The sequence below is a fragment of the Vidua macroura genome, chromosome Z (assembly GCF_024509145.1).
Source record: "Vidua macroura isolate BioBank_ID:100142 chromosome Z, ASM2450914v1, whole genome shotgun sequence".
Taxonomy (NCBI): Eukaryota; Metazoa; Chordata; class Aves; order Passeriformes; family Viduidae; genus Vidua; species Vidua macroura.
In genome coordinates, this window is record NC_071611.1 from 57010660 (window position 1) to 57035561 (window position 24902).

The 24902-nt window shown below is 39.3% G+C and overlaps 2 protein-coding genes across 5 annotated transcripts in view; both read right to left on the minus strand.

Moving 5' to 3' along the window:
• The window catches only part of TNFAIP8 (TNF alpha induced protein 8), a 56179-nt gene extending 38268 nt beyond the window's left edge, over window positions 1-17911 (minus strand). The window contains exon 1 of the mRNA XM_054003779.1: window positions 17892-17911. Coding sequence (XP_053859754.1) covers window position 17892 — 1 coding nt within the window. The 5' untranslated portion in view covers window positions 17893-17911. The remainder of the gene's footprint in view (window positions 1-17891) is intronic.
• A 1625-nt stretch (window positions 17912-19536) lies between these two features.
• Window positions 19537-24902, minus strand: part of DMXL1 (Dmx like 1) — a 77495-nt gene continuing 72129 nt past the window's right edge. For all 4 annotated transcript variants that reach the window (XM_054003776.1, XM_054003770.1, XM_054003769.1 and 1 more), the window contains 2 exons: window positions 23623-23840; window positions 19537-23226 (listed from right to left, as the gene is read on the minus strand). In XM_054003776.1, coding sequence (XP_053859751.1) covers window positions 23002-23226; window positions 23623-23840 — 443 coding nt within the window. In that variant the 3' untranslated portion in view covers window positions 19537-23001. The remainder of the gene's footprint in view (window positions 23227-23622; window positions 23841-24902) is intronic.

Here is a 24902-nt window from a genome sequence, read left to right on the forward strand (position 1 = left end):
CTTTCATCCCTTAGTTAATATTTCAAGTATGTTGAACAATCTCAGTCCTTCCTTCACATGTACTGACTGAATTTCCACTTGTACTGAAAAGCTACACAGAAACAATTAAACAACTGCTAAGGAAGAATATTTTTTAAAATTCTGTATGTTTGCTAGTAGAAACACAAAAATACTTTGACATGCACATGTATGTCAGCTACAAATGTATTTAGTCAGATGTTTATGGAGCAAAGGATTTTCTAATACACAACAGCCAAGGCAAACGTGTGTGGCTTGCAGATGCTATGTCGGCCCTTCTCATATATATCCTGCAATGCAAACCTGCCACTGCTGACCCTGAGAGACACATATTCATAAGAGTTAACTACAAAATTCATCATTAGACACACCAATATAAACGGCTAAGATTAATGGAAAAAACCTTCAGTGTCTTCTATCTTTTGTTTTCCATACATCCATTGTATTTAGGCACTGCTGGGTCAAATTCCCCTGCACTGCAGGGTAAATCTCTCACTTCACTGTGACAAGTGGCACAATAAATGCCACACACTACAGTGGCCCAACATACATGTAATGGATCATAAGCCTTCATGAAAGGCAGTTTATTCAGGTATACAAGTTAATGCTTGAGAAACAAAGCTAAGTTCTATCAAGTACTGAATGCTCAAAACCCCCCCATACTTCAAAAACTGACATAGAGAGGATCAAACACCCTTCCTAAAAATATCTCAGAATCCACACTACAGAATTCTCACAAAATTCTCATACGCAGATGATGATGATGATGATGATGATGATGATATGGATTTAAAGCTGAATAATTTACATCTGTAATTTAGGAAAACTTCAAAATAGCAAACAATAAGGGGAATGTGAGAGGTAAACAAGTGATCTGACCAACTATTACTGCCTCTTGGTTTACAGCAGCACTCCATGTAATGGCATGCTTTTTAAAGAGAGAGTAAAGAAATTGAAACGTTATTCAGAAATGGCTATATCAAAAGGAGGTCACATGAAAACAACCTATATTTTCCAATTCAGACATCATATAAAAAACCCATATATATACATATATATATATATATATATATATATATATATATATATATAGTGAACAACAGGTGACTATTAATGCCTAATTGGACAGCAGAGTTGCTAAAGGAAAAATTATAGCATAGAGTTCTGGAAGGGGAAATATCAGACTAAAAGAAGCTTTTTTCTACAATTTGGGTAAGCCTGAATCTTTCCATGTATCTAAAAAAAACCTGCAGAAATAAAACTTGGCTCAAAAGAACGTGGGCATTTGTGAAATGTCTCCCACAAAGCTGAGAGGTGTCCTGAACAGAGAAAGACAAAACACACAGGAAAAAAGGAATAAATCGGGGTAGGGTTTCAGTGAGATGATACACAGACCAGTGTACCTAAGCACAAAGTCAGACTGAGACACTTTTATGAACACAAACTTTTAAGCATTGCCTCCAAATGAAGTGGTTGCACAATTCCCAACCCTCAGACATGTTACACCCAGTCTGTCCCTTCCTTTCACCCATTCTGAGAGCTCCCTGTGGTAGCAAAAGCATCTGTTTAGCTACACAACACATAAGATTGAAAAACTAATTCACAAAAAAGACTGCTGGGGGGAAAATAAAAAAGTCTAACTGATCTCATGATTGAGTTCCTCATTCTGACGAACATGAACGTTTCTGCTGACACAAGGAAGGAAACAATACAAGCATGGGAACAGGACAGCATGACATTTTTGGCAACAGAAGGGCTGTGAAATCAGTGCCAACTGACTTGAATCGTTCAGCAGAGAGGATATCATCCACTGGAAACAAAAGGAAAAGGTCCTGTGCCACAAGATCATGACCAATCAACCAATCTGTCACTATTCTGAAAAAGATAAGACAACAATGGTGAGACACACAAGACACTCATCTCCATATAAAGGATGATACAGACACTTGGTATGTGGCTAAACAATAAAGCACAGCTTCAACTCTTCTACAGAAACTCACTAAAGTTATAAAATGTGTGGGCTTAAGGATCTCTTGCTTTTTATCCTGTACCCAAAGTCATGCATCATAATCCTTTAACCATTTAGAGACCACATAGGTCAAAAAATTGTTCTCGTCATCTTTCCTTTTCTGAGACTGAAAATTTATTAGCTCACTGTATTTCCTTCAGTTATGCAGCCCTTTACTGCAGCTACCTTTCCACTGGTGTATATCTGTCATGCATAAATCTGTGCTGCTTGATTACATAGAGGGTCCTGCATTTGAAACAACACTCACACAACACACTTTTAAAAAAGTACTTCTGTTGTGTGCCCTATTTCTCAGCCCAATTTCCCATTACCTTCAGTCAGGCATTACACACATTTTGTAACAGGGGACATTAGCAGCCCTCAAACCCTTTTCCTAGATGCACCACATTTGTTTCTCTCTATCCACCCTTCACCTAACCTGACAGATTTTGACCATTTCAAGACCCAAGTTCAGGCTACCATGATAACGTCCCCAGGATGGATGTCATTGTATCAGACTTGCCTGTCAGCATTGGTGGTTGATTCCATTTATTTCATCAACCACCTCTTTCATTGCATGGCACACAATTCTCATGGTGGAGAAGATAACTCCAAAACCACTCCCAAAATGCTCCCAGCACAATATTCACCCTACAGTTTCCTTTGAGGCTCACATACCCACAATCTCAACACCTACTGGTGCTTGAAATGCTGCATGCCTCATACAAACATCACTGAGCTTCTCTCCTTCTGGGTATTTATCTTATTAAACTGAGCTTTCTTCATCCTCAGGTCAACTCTAGATGAGCAGCTACCTCAGTAGTGTGTGCTGAGAGCAGTGCTTAACCTTCATCTGAAACAAGGATAACTTCAAGTGACCAGGGTTTTTCCACCCTGGCTCTTAAAACCTCTAATGGCTGAATCCTGACAATGTTTGCTAAGGAATTGTACAGTTTCTCACATGCAGAAAGTGAAGGAACCGAACCCACCGCATCTCCTTCTGCTTCAGTTACCACTTCACAGCTTTAATTGTGTACCAGGACCTCACCAGGTCCTCCCAGGACCTTACAGCCCCACATGCCCTTGAGGTCCAAAAGCATCTGCTACACCATCACAAACACTGCTCAGAGCAGCTGTCACAGCTAAGCATGAAGAAAAACATCTTTCCACAGGTTTGCTAATAATATGCGTAATGCTAGTAATGCAGCCACATAGCCTGCTTGTTGATGACTAGTCTTAGAACCTTAAAATCATTCAGATTGTAAAAGATCAATGAGCCCAACCTTCTTCCAAGCTGTACCAGAAATGCTGCCACAATACCAGAGTTAATGCCAGTGTGCATCTATGCCTGTGGCAGCATAAAAACGCTTGGCAGAGGAGCCCACCTGTCTCTCTCCAGCAAGAACAGAAGAGAAATACCATGAGCAGTGATTCCAGCAGAGATCCATCTCCACCTAGAGATGTTATTTATGACAGATGTGTATGTATGTATGCAAAGAAAATCATGTACTTGTCTGCACTGTTCAGGAAAGCAGGATTCAAACCAGGGGAATTGCAAAGGAGGAATGTAGCAGTCAAGGGAAGGGAATGCACAGCAGGCAGAAGAGTTTGATATATTTCCTCTTTCAACCAGCATGCTCATCAGAGAAGACCTCAGGCTATGAAAATATTTTAACTCACAAGATGATATGAAAACATGCGAGAACAGACCAGCCACAAGACAAGTAAAACTGTACTGGAAGCCTCCAACACTGGAGCAAATCCCCCAGCAACATCTGTAAAGAGTGAAAGTGCCTGTGCAGAGTTAAAATTAGGTTCGACCACAACATGAGATGCAAATGCTTGCTATATGGGCACCTGTGATTCAGAAGGCAGGCTTTTTCCAGCTATTTTTTCTAAAGCACAACCACCATCTTTGGCCTAATTAAATTGGTATGAGTGCACACAGGACCTGGACAAAAGCTATAAAGCTCTTTCTTACAAACCTTATCTTATCAAAAAGAATTAGGGGATGTCTTAATTAAAGGTAAAAATTCCGTCAAGTGATTTCATGCTACCAGCATAAACATTTGCAAAAAATACTTAGTGATTGTCCCCAGGTTATAAGAGGTGAAACACCAGAAAAGATTTTCTAAGAGTCAAAGTCAATACCATTCAATATTAATTGAAGAATAGCAGTGAAATTTAGGTCCAGAAACATTAAAATTGTACAGTCAGCAAAACCAGGAAATTGCCTGTAATGAGTTTGATTCTGATTAATTTGATATTATGAATATAATTTTAAGTTAAATTTCTTTAAATCCATTTTCCTACTCAAAACAAAGAATCATTTAGCAAAGTCATAGACACTTCTCACCTCCTGCCATGTTAAAAATTATTTTAAAAGGCTTAAAATATCATATATTTAATCTCTTTCAGGAAAGAAGCTTGAGAAGTGAGGGGTTTTTTATAGTACTTATTTGGAAAACAATGGAAGACAAGAATTTGAATGAAAGCAGCTGCTGACTGCAGCATGAGAGTTGGTTTCAGTCTGTGACTGAAAAGGCTTTTGCTGGTTTTAACATGCACCCTCTGAAGCAGTCTTTCAACAGCTCCAGTTTCCTGGCTTCCAGACTTCTTTCCAATAAGGAAAGAAGTATCAGTCACTGAGGGACTGGTCTCCTTGCACAGTCTCTACAACAAATACATTCATTACTTTGCAAGTGGGCTAACACAGCTGCACATCCTGGAATGTGGTGCAACTCGTCATCTTTACCAGCAAGTAATGTTAGCAAAATTCAATGCTTTTGAAACAGCAACAACAACAAACATCTTATCCAAAGGACACTCTAAAATTTCCTTATTATATGGCTATTGACAAGGTACAATTCCTTACAGCTATCTGGTACTTGATGTGTAGTTAACACAAGGAGGTGCTCTAATGCTATTCTGAGATAGTGCTAGAATTCCATTCTAAGCTACACAAATAAGTTTTCAGCAGAGCAACAAATTTCCATAATTTTACCTCTGAAAAACAGGTTCCCAATCTGCATATGCTACCCAAGCAAGCATGTAAGGGCTGAAAGTGCTCGCTTCCCATAGCTGACAAACAAAACAGGGGTTCTCACAAGACAGAAGAGGTGCATTTTCTTTACACATAAACAGAAATTATACGGGAAAAAAAAAAACACAAAACACCAAAATAAATAATACTCATAAAAATACAGAAACAATCAAAAAATATATTTTCTGAATGTAGCAGAGAAAAAACCCAGTTCCTCTAAAGATGCAGTACCCTGTACTAAACTACTTTTTTTATTATCTCTATAGATGACACATTTCTATGTTAATCATCTAGAAATCTGATGGAGATTTCATTTTGTTCCAGAAATTCTTAAAAACTTTCATGACACCAGAATTATCTGGAAGTTTCATAGCTAAATGTTACATTAATTAAGCTTCATGCAAACACTGAATTCTGTTGCATTAGCTAAGAACATCTCTTTTCAGAAATGAGACTCTTTCAGTTGCAGGTCATTTTAACAGGGAAAAATCACAAATATAATAAAATATTTCTTGAAACTTCTAACTGTGAGGAAGTCAAAGCCATGGAAGCTGTCACCTGGCACAGATACATAGGTACTTTCACTGTTCTCACTCTACTAGTCTTTCCTAGAGGATTAAGGCCATGCATTGTTTTTCATAACATTAGGCAAATTTTCCCTGAAAAGAATAGACTGGAAGAACATAAAGCAGAATAATTTGTAATTTTCATTATAGGGCTTTCCCTTCTTTCTTTCTACAACCAGCTATTGCCTATCTGTAATGTTCTAGCTGCACAGATTATTGACAGAGTTGTGAGATGTAAATAGAATCAAGTGCATGCAACAGAAGCTAAACCAAAAATAGGGAAAATTGGATATAAGCTGGGAATGTGCCCTTGCAGCCCAGAAAAGCATCAAAAAGCATAAAAAGCAGTATGGCTAGAAGGTCCAGGGAGGTGACCCTGTCCTTCTACTCCCACCTGGAGTGCTGCATCCAGCTCCGGGACCCCCAGCACAAGAAGGATGTGAACCTGCTGAAAAGAGTCCAGAGGAGGCCAAAGATGATCCAAGGACTGGAGCACCTCTCCTATGCAGACAGGCTGAGAGGTGGGGGTGTTCTGCCCAGAGAAAATTTTTCTGAGTTTTCAATACTTAAAGGGGATTAAAAGAAAGAGGAGGAAAGACGATTTACTGGAGTCCATAGTGACAAGACAAGGGGTTTTTAACTGAAAGAGGGTAGTTTTATACTAGGCATAGGGAAGAAATATTTTACCATGAGGCTGAGGCTCTGGAACACACTGCCCAGAGAAGTCACGGATGCCTCATTCCTGAAATGTTTAAATCCAGGCTGGAGGGGCTTCAAGCTATCTAGTGAAACATGTCCTTGATGATTATGGGGGCCAGGGTTAGGCCTAATCTACCTTTGAAGGTCCCTTCTAATCCAGGTCATTCTATGATTCTGAAAAAATGAGAGCATATAGTCAAGAAAATAAGGAGAATACCAGCATGCTGAAATTACATCCAGCATTTTCCAAGTAAATACAGGCATAAAGGTTGCTTAGAAAATATTTAAAGATCTATGAATGAAAATGTAGGTCTGAATATTCTGAGCTACTTTCTTCAGTGCAAGAGTAATACATTGAAAGAACAAGGGAAAAAATAGGTTTTGAGAAGAAATTTAGTTTGTGGTCCCAAGCACAAAAAAGTTTTCATCATAGCAGTTTCTGTATGTTATTCTTACAGAGGAAAACACTGTTCAGACCTACTACACTTCCTTGATGTACATGTAACTATATGCAGCTGAATTTTACAGAGAAATTTCGAGAAATCTGTATGGATTTGTCACTCTGGAAAAAAAAAAAAAAAGAGAAGAGATATGAATTGTAGGCAGAAAAACAACTTCTAAAGCACATGGCACTTAATGAATCAAATCAATAAACATTACGAGTAGATGTCTGAGAAATATTCCTGTGTATAACAAAATTTAGCTTGGTATGAATTACCTCCTAAACCGTGTAAAAAATCTGATCTTATGTAAGAAAACTATATCGTATAATACTAATATTACCAATTACTGAAAGTTCCTCACCTGAATAATGGCAAAACACAAAAGAAATTACATTATTCTCTTTGACAGTTTGGAAGGAAGCTTTATCCCAAAAAGAAATATGAACTCTTCCAATCAAAAGGAATTTAAAATGTCACAGAGAAAAGTTTCCTCCAACAGATTCTTTTCAGCTTGGTGTCAAAACTAACAATATCTGGAGCACATTTACCCTGGATCACACAACCAGCTTTACAGTCACCAGCATTAATTCACTTACACACCTCCACTGTCAATAAGAGATCTTGTGTACTCAAAGAGGAACCCATTTCCCTTTAGTGATGATTATTTTTTACTGGGACATCTTGAACTGCCTTTACCTGACACGAGTCAAATATCCCCAGGATATTTCAGGAGGAGAAGAGTATGGGAAAGAAGAATTAAGTAGAAGCTCTGCATAGAAGGAGCACATAAAAAAAGAGGAGCTGCAAAATTTGCCAGTCAGACTAAACATTCACATGTACCTGTATAGTGCCAGAGGTACTACAAGAAGAATGGATGTAAAGCTAATCTGTTTCCTTCCTTTAGAGCACTCTAAAGAAGAGGGTACTAAAGGAGCAGGCAGGTTATTAACTGAAGTCTTTCCACAGTTTTTGAATTTCATCTTCTTATTTCACTAGCTTATGTTAGAGTAACTTCATTAGTTTATCTTCCCACCTTCTCTCAGCAGTTAGACTAGACTGTAAAAACATCATTGCTCTAACATTTTGTCTAAACTACATGGACTTGTGAATCTTCTCAGGATTCCTATTTTAAGTAACAGAACCACTCTGTCAATGTCTGTTTATAGATAAAAACTAAATTATGCATAAATAACACAACTTGAAATAATTTCAAGGGAAGGGGAAAAATTATGGTTTTGAAGCATTTGCCTTTTATTCCCTTGAAGGAATCTTGCATTGAAAGTTTCAAGATTCAGATCCAAAATAGAAGCTAGTTTTGCTTTAAGTTGGCACACACTGAGTATTACAGAACAACTGCTGCACAATAACTGCATTTGCACTGACAGCTCTTTCCCATTTCAAACCGTACTGTATTCAGCCAAAATTTTCAGACACAGGAGCACAACCTTTGAGATACAGTCACCTAAGTGCTGTGCTCTGCTGCAGACTTCCAGACTTCCACAACTTGCTCTGAGGCCACTGATGGAGAATAGAGCAGATAATGTTATAATGTGCTTTTTAAATGAGAAGTCTAGCAGGATGTAACAGTTTTTTGCATGTTGTATTTTGGAGAAAGTTACTGTTTCTATTGTACTTTCCTTCAGTACAGAGGGTTGAGAAAGGGATGGGGGCTGTCCAGAGAACAGGATTTCCCAGCTCTGACTACTGAAGGGCCTCTGCTAGCAGGATGCACAGCTTTCCACAAGCAGCACTCACGCAAGAGCCTGAACACCACAATTACAATATGGTCTTGTTTAAGGTATAAACAAGCTTAAGGCATGTTGTTTTCAGGGTTACACTGCAGAAACACTAAGCACCTTAACAAATTGCCTCCAAATTAGGCAGGCCCAGTAGTGCTGCCCTTGAGGGAACTTCAGTTGAATTTACCTGAGCAGAACAAATTAGGTGATGCTCACAGCTCTTCACACTGCCAGTGTGACACCAACTGACCAACTGTTTATTTGCCTCCGTAGCCAGCACAACCCCACGAGATCCGTACTAGGTCACCCACCTACCGCAGGGGACACAAACACTCCTGTCTGGCTCCATACCACTGCTTTAAACCATCTACCTGCATATTCAAAACCACTTGTACAGCAAATACTGCTAGCAAACCTGCACAAAAGCATTTGGTCACAATCAGCATACTTTCTGCACCACTGACCAGTGTGGTGTTTTGCAGACCAATGCAACACAAATTCATTGTTTGGATTACACAGATTTTTCTACAATTCAGATGTTAATCACATTTCTACTATTATTCAGCTCTACCTGTAAGTTCTAATAAATTTTCAAAAGCTCCAAACTTCATGGAGAACAAATTAAGTAAATATGCCTGGAAATAATCAATTGAATTCACAAAAGTAGTAGATAAGACCTTGATATGAAATGCATAGCAATACAAGGGTATCATACAAACAATTTCTAGAATGAGATCTTCAAACAAGAAGAAATTCCACTACTCAATATGTTGTCAAATACAGGATCAAAAAAAAAAAATGGTCTGGCAGCTATACAAAACTATTAAGATTCCTACAGCACTGCTTATAGTAACAGATCTGTATTGTTTCATTATTTCATCAGAGAGGTAGGTAAAGCATCCTGTAATTTATACACAGTAACTACAAATACTACTCAGTATACAAGAAAATAAAACTGTAGTCAAACAGAGAAAGACTTCTCCTCAGTGAAGTCTTCCAGTGAAACCACTGGAAATCACAGAAGATAGAATCATAATATGTTTAGGGCTGCAGTGGACCTTAAGGATCAGCAAGTCCCACCCCCCACTGTCATGGGTATGGACGCCTCCCATTAGACCAGGTTGCTCAAGGCCTTTATCCAAACTGGCCTTGAATGCTTCCAGGGATGAGACAACCCACAACTGCCCTGGGCAACTTGTTCCAGTGTCTCACCACCCTCACAGTAAAGAATTTATTCCCAATATCTAACCTACACTTTCCCTCTTTCAGTTTGTACCCATTACTCCTTGTCATGCCACTGCAGTTCCTGATGAAGAGTCCCTCTCCAGCTTCCCTGCAGGCCCCTTCAGATCCTGCAAGGTTGCCATGAGGTCTCCACACAACCTTCCCTTCCCCAGCCTGGACAGCCCCAGCTGTCTCAGCCTGGCTTTGTAGGGAATGTGCTCCTGTCCCTTTCATGTCCCTCCTCTGGACTTGCTCCTACAGTTCCATGTCCTCCTTATGTTGGGGACACCAGAACTGGGCACAGCACTGCAGTGGGGTCTCACCAGAGCAGAGCAGAGAAGAGGAGCAGAATCCCCTCCCTTGCCCTGCTGGCCACACTGCTTTTGGTGCAGCCCAGGACATGTCTGGCTCTGTGGGCTGTGAGCACACACTGCTGGCTCATTTTCCATCAGCCATCCCCACCAAGTCCTGCCCCACAGGGCTGCTCCCAATGAAGAGAAAACTCTGCTACACTCATCCTGACTCCATTTAAGACTTCAGGAGAAGATATCCCTACAAATGAACTTCATATATTTTATACAATTTCTTTTATTAACTTATAAGCAGTTGCAAGGGGAGGAGGGATATCCAACCAGTGGAGATCTGCCCTTTAGCTCAAATGTAGGACAGTCAATTTGTACCATGAGGTTAACAAAATTAAAAAGCACAGCATCTTGATTTTGTTATACAAACATTTAAAGTACAGCACAAACACAACAAGTCCTTGAGCTTTCCTCTTCCCTGTTTCACTGTAATCCTAGCCATCATAAAACATCTAAACATAAAGGTTATCAACTACTTTCTTCTAACTTGACTTTTGGACAGCTAAGAGAGCTTCAAGGCTCCTACAACATGCTCAGATTTGTCTCTCTTGCTCTATCCTCATGTCCTCCTTCTTGTATCTTTTACAAAAAACTTATACTTTTTAATCTCATAAAAAACATAATTAATTTTCATATGCCCCTAAACCCCATTTAGCTGCCTACAAAATCATTCCAGTCATGCCAAAAACATAACAGAGCTGAAAGTTCCAGCAACACTATAAATAAGATCACCTCTAGACTACTTGAGACATAGATTTTATGTCTGGAATCCCAAACACTACAAGCTAGAGGCAGCAAAATGTTTTTCTCCATATCAAAGACGTAAACAATGTTTCCTCAGAACAGGATTTTTAAAATAAAACAGTCCTGCAGTTAGTCATAAAGACAGTACTATATACATCAGGATTAAACAAAATCTCAATATCAACAGTTACTGACAAGAAAACATCAAGATGAGCTAGAATTGAAAAAAATTGCTAAACAATTGTTCATTTTTGTTTCACCTTATAAAGCATAAAGTAAAAAATTCATTTGAAGTGCAGCTGATAAAATGCAGATTTTGTGTTCTGAATAGATGAAGAAGGATGTGGAATGAGCTGAAGGTGGGCAAAGGTTCTTCCACATAGCCTGAAAGTTACTTTAATACAGGGAAATGGGCTAAGCATATATACAAAACAAATAACCTTCTGCTGAGAAGTGTAAGGATATCATAAACAAACACATATCTAATTATGAATACTCCAAACCAACTGAATAATCAGGGCTTAATTACAGGCCATTTAACTAGGCTTACCTTATCTAGCTTTTTCATGCATGCACATACCTACCACTCAGAAAGAACCATCTGCAGCAGATGAGTCAGAAAGGCACAGGTACCTTCTAACACCAAACTACTATTTCTCTACATTCTGAAACCACAGTATGTAAACACACAAAAAAAACCCATCTACCAAATATTTTGCAAAAGATGGGAGGTATGGTTTTGTTACTGATTTCATACTAGTTAACCATGATATATAGCTCTAAAACACATTTCATATAAAATGGTGATGCTTTATTAATAGCAATTAACACAGCAGCAACTTCTTCTCTTTTCCCCAAGGCAGAGTAGCACCAAAACCCCCTTCATAACTGTTAATATAGCACTATATGTTGGTTTTGCATGGCCAGGTTTTGGTACTGGGGGCTACAGGGGTGGCTTCTGTAAGAAGCTGCAGCGTCTCCCATGTCTGGCAGAGCCAATGCCCACTGGCACCAGGATGGATGTGCTGCTGGCCAAGGCTGGGCCAATCAGGAATGATGGTAACACCCCTGTGATAACATACTTAAGAAGGAGAAAAAGGTTATTGGCCCAATGAAAATGCGCTCAGAGAAGAGAGGAGTGAGAACATGTTAGAGAAACAACTCTGCAGACACCAAGGTCAGTGAAGGAGGGGCAAGAGATCATCCAGGCACCAAAACAGATTTCCCTGGAACCCGTGGTGCAGCCCATGGAGAGGCAGCTGCGGCCCTGCAGCCATGGAGGTCCACAGGGATGCAGAGGTTCACCCATAGTCCATGAAGAACCCCCGCTGGAGCAGGTGGGTATGTGTAAAAAGGCTGTGAACCCATGGGAGGCCTGTGCTGAAGCAGGCTCCTGGCAAGGACCTGCAGGCCCATGGAGAGAGGAGCCCATGCTGGAGCAGGTTTCCTGGTAGGACGTGTGACCCTTTTGGGGGACTCATGCTGGAACAGGACTGACCCCACAGAAGAGTGACCCACACTGCAGCATCTTAGGTAGAACTGTTGCCTGTGGAATGGACTCAAGCTGGAGAAATTCCTGGAGAACTGTCTCCTGTGGGAGGGTCCCCATGCTGGAGCAGGACTCCTCTCCCTGAGCAGTGGCAGAAATGCACAATGAACTGGCCATAAACTCCATTCCCCATCTCCCTGCACTGCTGGGGAAAAGGTGAAGCTGGGAAGGAGGGACGGGTGGGGGGAAGGTGTTTTTAACACTTATTTTTCTTCTCATTATCCTGTGATACTATTTGGCAGATGATCTCTCCTGGTCCTTATCTCAATCCTTGAACGTTTTTTTCTATTTTCTCTCCCTTCCAGTTACTAGGGTGAATGATAGAGCAGATTTGATGGGTGCCTGGCAGCCAGCCAAGGTCAGCCCTCAACACACTGGAATGCTTTCAGGAAGTCAAGTGGCAGTTACTTACTTCGGACTTAAAAATCTGAATCATATTTTAGAGCATTTCACTATTTATAGCTGCTGGGGATAAGCCTTCTGCTATACAGTGTATGATTTACGGATAAAAAGAATTTGCTGCAAAATCATCTTTCGAAATTGTAACACAGCAGAAGATTCATGGGCCCAGACATATCCTTTACTTTTATACTTTCCAATATAAAGCTTAACATTTTCAGAGCCCATGTCCATAAGAAACCAGCAGAGATTATTTTATCCCCATCCCATCAACAGTATTCCAGTGGTAGCAATGACCCAGCTATGTCTTAGATTTCTGCAGAACTGGCAAAAGCAGGAAATTACACTTTTGTTTCTTTCAGAACTGAGTGAGAGCAGCAATATATTCAGCCTGGAAGTGCTAGTTAGAACATGCACCCAACAGACTTCTGACAGAGAATGCTCCTCATCACCTGAAGCCCAATTTTTAATACCCTTTTTTTTTCAGAATTTTACAATTAACTTCCAGAACTTCAGCTGTACTTGCAGGTAAAGTTCTTTATGTAAGTATAATATTCTGCAGTAATGCCAACATACTTTAGATAGCCCAGTACTATGCATCGAATTGGAAGTGGGCAACACTGGAGTATAGGAATTGGGTTGAAAATAACTTCAGCTAGAAGCTAAAGAGAAATTCCTCTTCATGGAATCACAGTGGTTACACACCTCATATTGCACAATCAATAATTTAAATGTGGTTTGTTTGATAAATTTCAATTTGGCATGTATTTGGATAAAATTATTATCCCCTTCTTAAACACTTTTCTACCTAACAGGCACTTTTTTTTTTGCCTCTCTGGATAACTTATTATTACTTAAAATACCTTTCAAGACAACCAAATTACAACACTATCTGTGTATCATATATATGCGGGAGAGGACAATCAGTAACAGGTAACTAATGGATTTTATTTCCACCACCAGAGAGGTATTCCAGCTCCAAAATTCAAGAGACAAACACCTTAACAGATAATGACATGCAGGTATATGCTTTCTCTGTTTGCAGCTTGTTTTTCTGCTTCTCATTACCTTAAAGTTTAGTATATTCTTTCCTTTTGCAAGTATTTAGTATGTAGAGGAATAACATGGACTATAGTTACATGTTTTTCTTCAGTTCAGTTATTTACAGTTCACCCTGAATATAACTGAGCCCCAGTAACTTCTGCAGACAAAACACCAAACAAGGAAAAAATATATTTCTGTAAAAATACTCGGTTAGCTGGAAATTTAGTTTACAAGTACCAAAGACACTAAAAGAAGCAAGCATGTAAAATCTTCAACTATAGAAGCCAGTTCGGTTTAAAACAGTCTGCTTTGCTCTTTGCCATTTCCTGAATTCCTCTCAAGACCTCCCTAGCAAGGGCACACTATTCAGGCATGCTCTGGTAAGACTCCAGTACTACAGCAAAAAAGAATCCATTAATTGAGAAAGGCTTAAACACACCACTCAATAAAAATTTTGTAATTGATCAGTTAATAAATATCAAACTGCTATGGTAAATGGAAGTTACACCAGTTCATTCCGGGGTCTACAGACATAGGTACAGAACAGACCAATTATTCAGTTGCAAACAGAGAGAGCCCAGCCCACTCCTCATGCACACACACCTCCTTCAGATGATTTAACAGTCATCATTCAGGGTCAGATATGTATCCAAATAACTACCATTAGCCACAGCTGCACCCAGCCTGATTTCCATAGGGCAACACTACTGCACTCGCACATTCTTCACTGCATTATTCCATAAACAGGAGAAAATGCCGGGTTTTAATGTGTCCTTTTTTGTTGGTCCCACTATTGTCAGCATACAACTCATCAATGCCAGCTAAGGGTATTATCATCAAAAAGTCATGTAACACCTTTTCACCTTTTAAGTCCCTGTAACGTTTGCTCAAGGGCTGAGACATTTACTATTAATAATCTGTATTTCCAAATAAAAATGTATTGAAATTAAGGGGCAGCTTTAACTCCTTTTTCATTTAAAAACTATGCATTTTGTTTAATATCCCATCTCACACACCTGCCTTACTACCGAGATTGCAGGAACCACCACATTGAAATGAAGAAAGAAATTATGTTTTGGCTGGAAGTGACAGTCAATGATCAGTTCAGACAACAGTACCTGAAACACAGGATTAACAGCTTCCAACATAAACCCTGTATTCCACACTCTTCCCCTTCTATGAGGCTTGTTAGAGATGCTTAGGAAACAGCCAAGTGCTGCCACTGCTCTGCAAATTATACACCTCAGTCTCAGAGCACAAAGCTCGCTTCTCAGTGGGGGGTGAGGTCAATCTCTAAGTTAAGAAAGGAAATTCTGGTTTGAGCAAAACATTACTTGAGAAAGAGAATGTAAAACTACTGTGTGAAACCTCTTGTGTACATGCCTAACTGAAAAATAACATCTTAACTTTCACTTGAACACATGTAACATTTACTTTGGGTCTTATGATCTGATGACATTGGAGGTATAAGATGAAAAAAAACCCAAGTAATTTCAAACCATACTCACTTTCAGTGATTGCAAAGCCAATATAAAATAAAGAGGCCTAGAATTTTCACTGCATTACATTTGAAGAATGTTGTAAACATTTTAATCACAAATAGAATTGACAACATGGCTGTGAGTAGATGGACACTAAAAAACCCCCAGACCAGCCCAAAAAACTCCCCAAATTACTTCAACATTAAATCATAGCTCCTGGAGCACCACAGTTTGTGTATTGATACTCCAAAGAAAAACAAGAGCACTAGAATCTGTCAAGTTGAGATACACATTACTGAAATTTGTCTTGACACTTTTCCAAGGTATATTGTGTACAAAGTATACTTTCCCCAGAAGAAAATTCTTCCTATATACTTAATTTTCAGTAAAATTTTGTTTTGTTCATCAGTTCAATCTGATTCACAAAATGTGACAAACACAGTGTAAGAAATTTGTCAGTGGGAGAAAATGAAAGTAGTTTAAATGATCAGTCTAATATAAGGAAAAATATAGAAAATTACAAGAAACCTACCTACAAAGGCAGTGGGGAAAGAAAGACAAAAAGAAAAGAAGCACAGTACCATCTATTTGCCTTATAATTTATCTTAAGGATGTAAAGCTCTAATCAAATTTACCCAGAACATGGTTACAGCTGCTAGAAAGTAATAAATACAGAAAAAAACTATGAAAAGGTACTACCAACCTTTTAGATTAAGTAGGTAATTTTAAAGGATATATACAATGGCAAGACTATGACAAATACCATTTGGTGACTTTTTTCTCCTTTTCATTTTTGTAGTATTCATGTACAAAGATTAACAAAAAACATAAAGGTGAATTCTAGCCCAAAACCTCTATTATGAGGTAAACTCAAGAACAAACATCTGCAACTTGGAAGAAAATTTGTGTTAAAATGTAACTTATCTCAAACCAGCCACTGTTTATAAACTGCTATTTCAGTATTAGTTTTGTATTAAAGTAATCTGTAAGGATGCATCATCTGCTTTAATGCTAATTAGGCATTTTACTGTCCATCACTTGGATGACTTGCCTTCTTGTACCAAAATACGAACGACCGAAGTTGAGATTTGATTATCCGCTCAGCCTTTTCAAGCAGCAAGTATTATTCTTTACCTAGGAGCAACTATTTAAAGAAAACTCAAAACATATAAATAAAGCCAGGGAGCACACTGAAATCTAGGTTTAGTCAGACTAGGCAAGTTACTGTTTAACGGAAATGAGCAGCTTCCTGTTCAGGGCAAACAGCGAGCAACTTCCATTTCAAGCTGCAGTATTTTGTGTTCCTGCAAAGATCTGCACCATAACTTCTATTTCAATAGTATTCCAGGTGAAATTTGCTTTCAGGTGAAGTAGAGACACTAAATGTACTAGAACGTTTTAGCTCAAGCACTAAATGCAAACATACTAGAACATTTCAGTTCCTTGTTCCTGCTTCTAAGAATGTTCCAAGTACACAAAGTTTTGTCTTCCAAATACAGGGACCTCTTTCCACCGCAACACTCCTCCGCTCCAGATTTTTTTTTTTTTTTTTTATTTTTTTTTTTTTTTTTTTTTTTTTTTGGCTTGGCTCCACTGTCGATGTTCTTTCAAAGCAAATTTCCTAGTTAGAGCTTACAAAAGATAAACAGAGCTGGCAGCACTCAACCCAACCAGTGAGTGTGAAAAGGACTGCTGGGAGAAGTTTTGACCAGGCTGTTTGTAACATGAGTGGTTTCACTGACCAGTTACACAAAAAACTTGCAAAGGAGCGTAACTGAAACAAGACACGTCCAGAGAGGGGGAAGCATCACCTGAACTGTGTTTTGCTTCACCCGTGCTCAGGTAAAGAGAACATGTACCTCTAGGGACACGCAGAGGTGTGGAAGGTCTGACCATTCACGTTTCTAAAAAGGAAGATTCCACACTGAACTGTGATCTCTCTTATTTAATTAGCAGTATGTAAATAAGATACAACTAAGTCTACAGGCGGAACTTCAGGATTTTTCCTAGTAGTACTTCAAAGCCAAACTGGCACGTCTCAGAAAGAGTTTCTTTTACCACCACCGTGCAGACTTCAGCTGCATCACCACGCTTGCCTCTTCCTTAAGAGCTACAGGTCAGTCCTGCGCGCCCCGGCACAGGCGGACGCGGGGCACGGCTCACTCTGGGTGAAAGCAGAAACCTTCCTGGGAAAACAGCGAAAAGCTAGCCCAGGAGGAGCGGAGGAGTTTCGCTGTCCCCGAGGGTGCAGAGCAGAGCAGCCTTCACTCAAGCATATCGGCGGTGAGGAAACTCTCCCCGCGTGGTTCCGGGCGCCTCCCACTTGGAGCACGGCACCGGGACCAGCCGGGGCAGGAGGCGGCAGCGCCCCGGCCCCAGACCCAGTGCTGCATTTTGCGCCCCGGGCTGAGACCAGCGTTCTGCCGGGATCGCCGCCGGGTCGCCAGCCCCGCCGCTCGGCGCGCAGGGCAGAGGCCGGGGCCGCTTGGCGCGGCGGGACCGGGACGGGGCCGGGGATGGGGCCGGGGCCGCGGCCCTGCGGAGCGGCGCGGAGCGCAGCGGTGGCACTCACTGTGTGTGCGCGGCGGTGGCAGCGGCGGTGCCGAACGGAGCGGGCGGCGGTAGCGGCGGCGAGTCGGGGCTCCCCGCCGGGACCGGGGCGGAGCAAGCTCCCGGCCCGGCCCTGCCCTGCGCTCGCCGCGGGCCGGGGCGGGGCTGCCCGAGCTCCGCGCTGCCTCTCGCACAAGCGGCAGCTACCAAACCCTAAATACAATCTTTTAGTTTGTGTCTACCGCGCTGCATGCAGAGGCGGTTTAATTTTTGGCAGCACCTTGCTGCGAGCCTGACGAGATTCATGCTCTACTCATGTCCATTGTGTGACTCGCATAGGAGCTGCTAGGAGTTAAAGAACAAGTCTTGAACAGTATTAAGGCCAGAGAGGAGGGGAATTTGTGCCAGGAAGGTGGTAATTTCAGGCCTGGCAGGGGCAAGATCTGGTTAGCAGAACCCGGTCCGTACATCTCCACTGGGACAGACTGTGAAAAGCAGCAGCTCACACACCTATCGACGAAGAAAAAACATCCCAAGTTACGGGACAGCCAGCCTTTGCAACCACCAACAGGCTCCAGAGCTCCCCTGTGGATACCAGCCCTGTGGGCTGTATAAAGGCAATACTGCTCAATGACCTAGGCGGAGGTTAACAAAGCTTGGAAAGAAGGATGTACTACTGATAGTGGATACAAAAAAAGCCAAATTCAGAGACCACAAGGACATCAGGCAGAACTGCCAAGATAAGGAAGACACCAATAAATCCAATTCAGCAACTGTGTGATCCAAGAAATCCACTGACTCATAAAGAGAGAAAGAATTAGCATAGGAAACAACGGGATCATTAACCAATAGAAGATAGGATGCTAACTAGAAAACTATGCAACTTTGTTTGCTAAAACAACTTTGTTTGCTATTCCTTTGTTTGCTAAAACACCTAGTGAAAAATTTTCATAGTCAGTGAACTGCCATAGTCAGTGAAAAATTTTCATAGTCTGTTTCATCTTGTGTACCCAGCATCCCTTCCTGCACAGAACTTAACAAAAGAAGAATGAGTTAGGTCCCCTCACCCCACTGAGAAGCCGAGGATGAATAAGGACCAATAGGACACTGCTGGATACATGGGTGGTGACTGTCTTCTGCTGGCGCGCTCTCTCTCTCTCTTTCCCCTACACACTAAAAGCTACAAATAAAGTCAGTGTTGTTGAACTGGCATTTCATCTCGTTTGCTCCTTAATTTGGGCATCTCTCACTAATCAGATCATAATAAGTGCATTCATACTTGTACGTCTACTAGAGGTGGCAACATAGAGGTGGATGAAGCTCCCCAAGACCTTCACAGGTTTTCAAGCTTAAATGAAACAGAAAAGGGGATTCAAAAGTTAAGTTGTGGCAGACAACAGAAAGTTGCCTCATTACACTGCAAAATAAGAAAACTGAGCAAAACAAACTTACTTATACATAAGAAAAAAAAAAACCCAAAAAACCCCCCCAAAAAAACCCAAAAAAAACCCAAACACAAAAACAAACCCCCAGCAACCAGTCCACCTCCCAAACATGAAAAAGTTAGAAAAAGGAAAGATAAAGCATGAGACCATAAGGCATTAAAAAAAAATCAAAATCATGCATATTTTAGAGCTAAAATGGGAGGAATAAGAAACACCACAAAACTTGGTAAATCAGTATCTTTATTTTATAGAAACTAGTTTGATCAATGTGCTGAACCTGCCATTAGTGATGGTTTTGCTATTTTTAGTAAAAATAAACATTTGAAAATAATTACCTTGGAGAATATATAATCTCCAAGCTTATTTCCCCTTAATCACTGTTGCTTTTTTAATAACTATTGCATCTAATCTAACACTGGGTGCTCTTAATAGGAAGGGGGTACCGAGTGTAGGATATCTCCATAGTTTATTTCCTGCAACTGGTTCTGAGGTTCCTAAAATGCTGTAGAACATATACAACCTCACCCTGCACCACCTTGGCACGGTACAAAATCTGCATCTCTTTCATCTTTCTCCATCAACATCCTGCAATGTCAGCTGTCAACTGAGAATTTTCTTGTGTAAAGTCACACAGCAAGCCAGTTTAAGTACCTAGAGCTAAAACCAGAGTTTTAGCTTTCACAAGTTACTGAAGTAATCATGAGGAACTTGGCTTATATGTCTAAGGTAATGGAATCAGTCAGCAACACAAGAATGACACACTGACAGTATTATGTACTGCTACAAACATAAGTCACAGCTCCCACTCTGTGATATTTAAAAGGGACATTATCAACTACAAGCTAAATTATTTTGTCTGGACAAAAAAGTATTTTTGATTAAAAACTGTCAAAAGCAAATTTTATGTTCAATTTGTGCACATGGCTACTGTAAGCACTGGGACCTCTGTAGGCACTAGTACCCTTAAGTCTGAGTAACTTGCAACGCAACAGGGGAAGAACATTAATTGCTGGAGGACAAAAGTCAGTGGAAGTTAAGGGCAACAGCCAGAGGGTTCTGAGTGCAGTTCTTCTCCAATGACTAGATTAAAAGTTGAGAGTGTCCCTTTAAAAGTTTCACATACAACAGAATTTAACTCATTTTTACTCCATCATTACAAGAAAGCTACTGATAATTTGTCTTACAATAGTTAAACATCAATGAACAATATGTAAGTGAACAACTGTTTTGTAAATGAAATAGCAGCAACATGGAACTGTAGAAGGTTGAGTTTCTGCAGGATTTATTGGAAAGATTATAAAGGTGGCAAATATTTGTGGCAAATACATTGTCATTTTACATAATTTAGTTTCAGGAATAGCTTATGGTAATTATAAACATTATTGAAAATGCTTGGTCAAGGTCAGTACTTTTCTGGTATAAGCTAAATTTGCCAGGATTTCTCAAGGTGCAGCTTTACTCAGAAAAATGACAACATTGTATGTCATGGAAAATTGCATTTAAACTCTGCTCAGTTTGCAGACGGTAAGACAGCTTTTTGTGATTGCCAGTACAACAGATTTGAGCTTGAAGTATTAAAGCTAATGAATATAAATATTTAAGGACAAAACCTTAAGGACATAATTGTATAACACTGCTATGATTTTTGCACATGTAACTTGGTTAGTTCAGTGGGTATATAAAACTGACACATTTATATAAAGCAGCTACAAAGTCACGGTTTCAGCTGATTCTAAAGCCGTGTGCTACTGTTTATCCCCGTTTTCCTTCTTCCAGAAGAATAAAGAGTATTAGAAACTCAGCCACTGAGCGGGTAACTCATACTCATTGGGCAAGTCTATTTTGTAAGGTGGTGTCACTTTTAGTCATTTTTCTGGTCCATCACTGTACTTAAACTGTTTTGAAATCACATTCAATTTCAATCTCTAAGTGTTAGGAAGAACAATTACAAGTGAATCACTGAAGAGCTGTACCAGTTTGAAATGCTGTCACATGTTTCTTCATGGCAAAACATTCACGTTCTTTTATTGCACAGTTTGAAAATTCAGGTTATGTGCATAAAAACCTTCATAGTGTTCACACTGCAACTTGCAAAACATACATTTAAAATGACCGTAATACATTTTACAAAATCTTTTTAAACTACTTTATATTCTTAAGATAAAAGCATCCTGAGAATGTTACATAGTTCATTTTACAAGCCCTTCATTTCTGCTATGCTTTATGTATCCCCATAGTTCCTAATTTGACAGGTGTTTTTTACAGTTAATATCTTGGCGCTATATTTCACAAAATATCTTTTAGCAAAAAGTACACCACTGGCATTCAAGTAATCCAGCCTCACATCTAATTTACAAATTAAACCTTTGTCAACTCTCAAGTAAAGAAAAGTAAACCAAAATACATACATAAACAATTTAGCTGACTTAAAAAAAAATTAAAGGCCTTGTGCATGAATAATTTGGTCAAACATTTAAGTTATGCAGTTCAATATTTTGGCAAAAAAAAAAAAAAAGCCCTCTACATCTATCCTTCTCAGTTTGTTTTCTTTCATCTGACACCAGATGTAAATATAAACATCAAGAAAGAAAGACTGACAGTGTAGAAGTACTTCGCTGTTGAACTACTTTTTCTTTTTTTAAACTACTTTGAAAAAACAGACTAACAAGAATATAAGTGCTAAGAATGGACTATATTTGGGATAAATCAAAGTCTTACTGTAAAATAATGTAAAAATAAATTAGGTTAGGTTTTTCTTTTATTTCCTCTACAGACATCTAAATAAATAATCTTTGAAGAAATTCTAGCGCCATATCCTAGAGCAGTATCTTCCTGTACCTTTTGATCAAGTCTAAGGCTTCACACCTAATCTTGACTATTTTACTAGGAAAATATCCATTCATATTTATATTTTATTTTTGTAAAGGGAGTGTTCAGGGTTAAAAATATATTTATTTTTAAAGCCTGCCATCCTGATGGCAGTGATTCAAGGTATAGAACAGAAGACAAGTTACAGAACATCCTTCAGTTTCTTATACTTTAGATGAGAGGAAGGAGATCAGGCAAGTTAAGAGAGGTAAACAGCCTGGATTTCAGGAATGGAGAGAAAAATTAGCTCATTATATGAATATCTGCTTGACCAGGAATATTCACTCTTGGAGACTTTGTTTCTCTTCTGCACATAGGTATACATTTTTATTGTTGGCTGACTAAACAATTTGAGAAGAGAGACAGTTATGGCTGCCACAGTAGAAGAACATTACCTAAGGTTTCCATCAGGACCGACATGCTTTTACAAGGTGACAAGGTATTTAATATAAGCAGAGGTCATGCCCAGATGGTACACTCCAGATGAGAGTGTAATTACCTCAAAAGGAAGAGTAATCCACTTCAGCAACATCTTTATAAATTATAACTATGTAATTTCGGGTAATATTTAGCTTTTATTTTAGGCAATGATCAAAACCTGAAGGACCTTTTAATATTTAAGGCATTAGTGCATCTGGGACTAAAAGCTCCAGGATATTAATAAATAGGGGGCTGGGGGCAGACAGGGAGAAAGGAAAAAATCCACAACATCTTTGTATCACAAGCTATCATTGTGCATCTGCTTTGTTGGTTAGTTCCAGGAAAAATATTTTCAAGGATAGCAGAAGGGGAATGTTATTCACTATTCTGAGAAAAACATTAGATCATAAACTTCACGTCATTTTTTAACATATCCTTTAAAGGACTAAACCTATCAGGCAAAATTCTCATCTTTACTGTTCCATCAGCACCACAGGAGAATATGTGATTTGCTGGTCCTGTTTCAATTTGCATAACTCCTGTCCCAATGTTTCTGAAGAGAGACTGCCGAGCATGCTCATTGATGAAAGTGTGAAGAAGATTAAATGCAGACAGACTCCATACCTGGAAAAGCATCAAAACATCCACCTCTTATAAGGAAAATTACCATGATCTTAAAACCATCAACAGTGAATTGTGCAGAATTGCACTACAATTTGTATTTACTTTTCTCACGTTAACTGTAAAAGAAGAATATGTAGCAATCTGTAATGATACATTTATAGAATACTAGTACTCATTTACTATAATAAGCAATATAGAGAGACACTAAGGTATCATTAATTAAAAGGAGGACTGCATTAAGAAGAGGTTAAGACTGACATTTCATAATTAAATTCATAAATGTGAAAGTCAGAGTTGAGAACAAATGCAGTACATATGACATCTGATTGTTCCACACCCGTCCAAGATTCCTTCTGAATGTACACAGTACCTCTGCTCCCTCCCCCTCATTAATACCTTTATATTGCCTTCAGCAGATCCTGTGACAAAATACTCTTCTGTAGGATCAACAGCAATTGCTTTGACTGGAGAATCATGACTCTGGAGTAACTGCTGCTGCTGCTTTAGGCGAAGATCAATTACACAGGTAAAGCCTTTTCTGCCTCCAGATATCAACAGCTGGTGTTTTGGAGCATATGCTAGCACAGTTGCTCCACTATCATGACAGATAAAAGCTGAAAGCCAAAGGAAAGTAATTCAAATAAAACACTGTACTAACTTGCATTTTCCATCAACCTCTAATAGTTCAAGACAGTAACAACAGTGACTTCGATGCTGTATTCCAGCTGACGGCAACTAGCCCACTTATTGCAGTACCAATTTACATGTAAACCCAGGTTCCCATCAGACATTCTGAAGCTGCAGTATTCTCAAATTAAGCAATTAAAATCTGTATTAACAAAAAATTATATCCTTATTTCTATCCCTGTGTAACCACAAACTATTAATCCTTGACCAGAAACAGATTATTTTAATAATCTACTATTAAAGTAACAGATTTGTTATTTTAAGTAATATAATTTGGTTTTTTAAGTCATATAATGCCCATCAGAAATTCTTCCTAAACTACTTGCACAAATATCTTGCAAGTTTCCACTGGTCATTTTACTGCTAATTTGCTGCTTCTTACATTTATTTGGATGTCCACTCCCCTAAATGAGTGGGAAAAGCAAATGAAAATTACAGTTATCCAAACACAGCTTGGTATGCTGTACTTGTAGTTCAAAGGGCCTATGAATTTACATTTAGAAATTCCATATGTCTCTCACATACACTCAGGCATTCACCATACTTTAAGTACAAGGAGTTCACAACTCTCTGATCTCAATTCCGTATTTCAGATATTGAAATGCACTTCTTGTATTACTTGTAACAAAGTATTAGTAATAGAACTAATGAAACAGAGCTAAATATTTTTTGCACCCCCAAAATCCAACTTAGAGGAATAACTGTTCTGAAGCAGAAGCTACCCAGAGCCTTTTAAAAAAGAACAGAAATGTCTGGCTTGCACTTGTGGTCCAAGGACAGAAGGCATGCAAAGGAAGGGGCTCATGTCCATGAAATCAATCATCCATATAGAACACCAAGTAATTTCTCAAGAATCTGGTTTTATACTCCCACTGGTGCACTCACACAGAATGGTGAAAGATGTTTTACCGCCAATGTTAAAATTACTTCCCTAAGTAATTTTCTTCCATAAAGACAGACTCAAAAATACACTTTTTTATACTATGGTC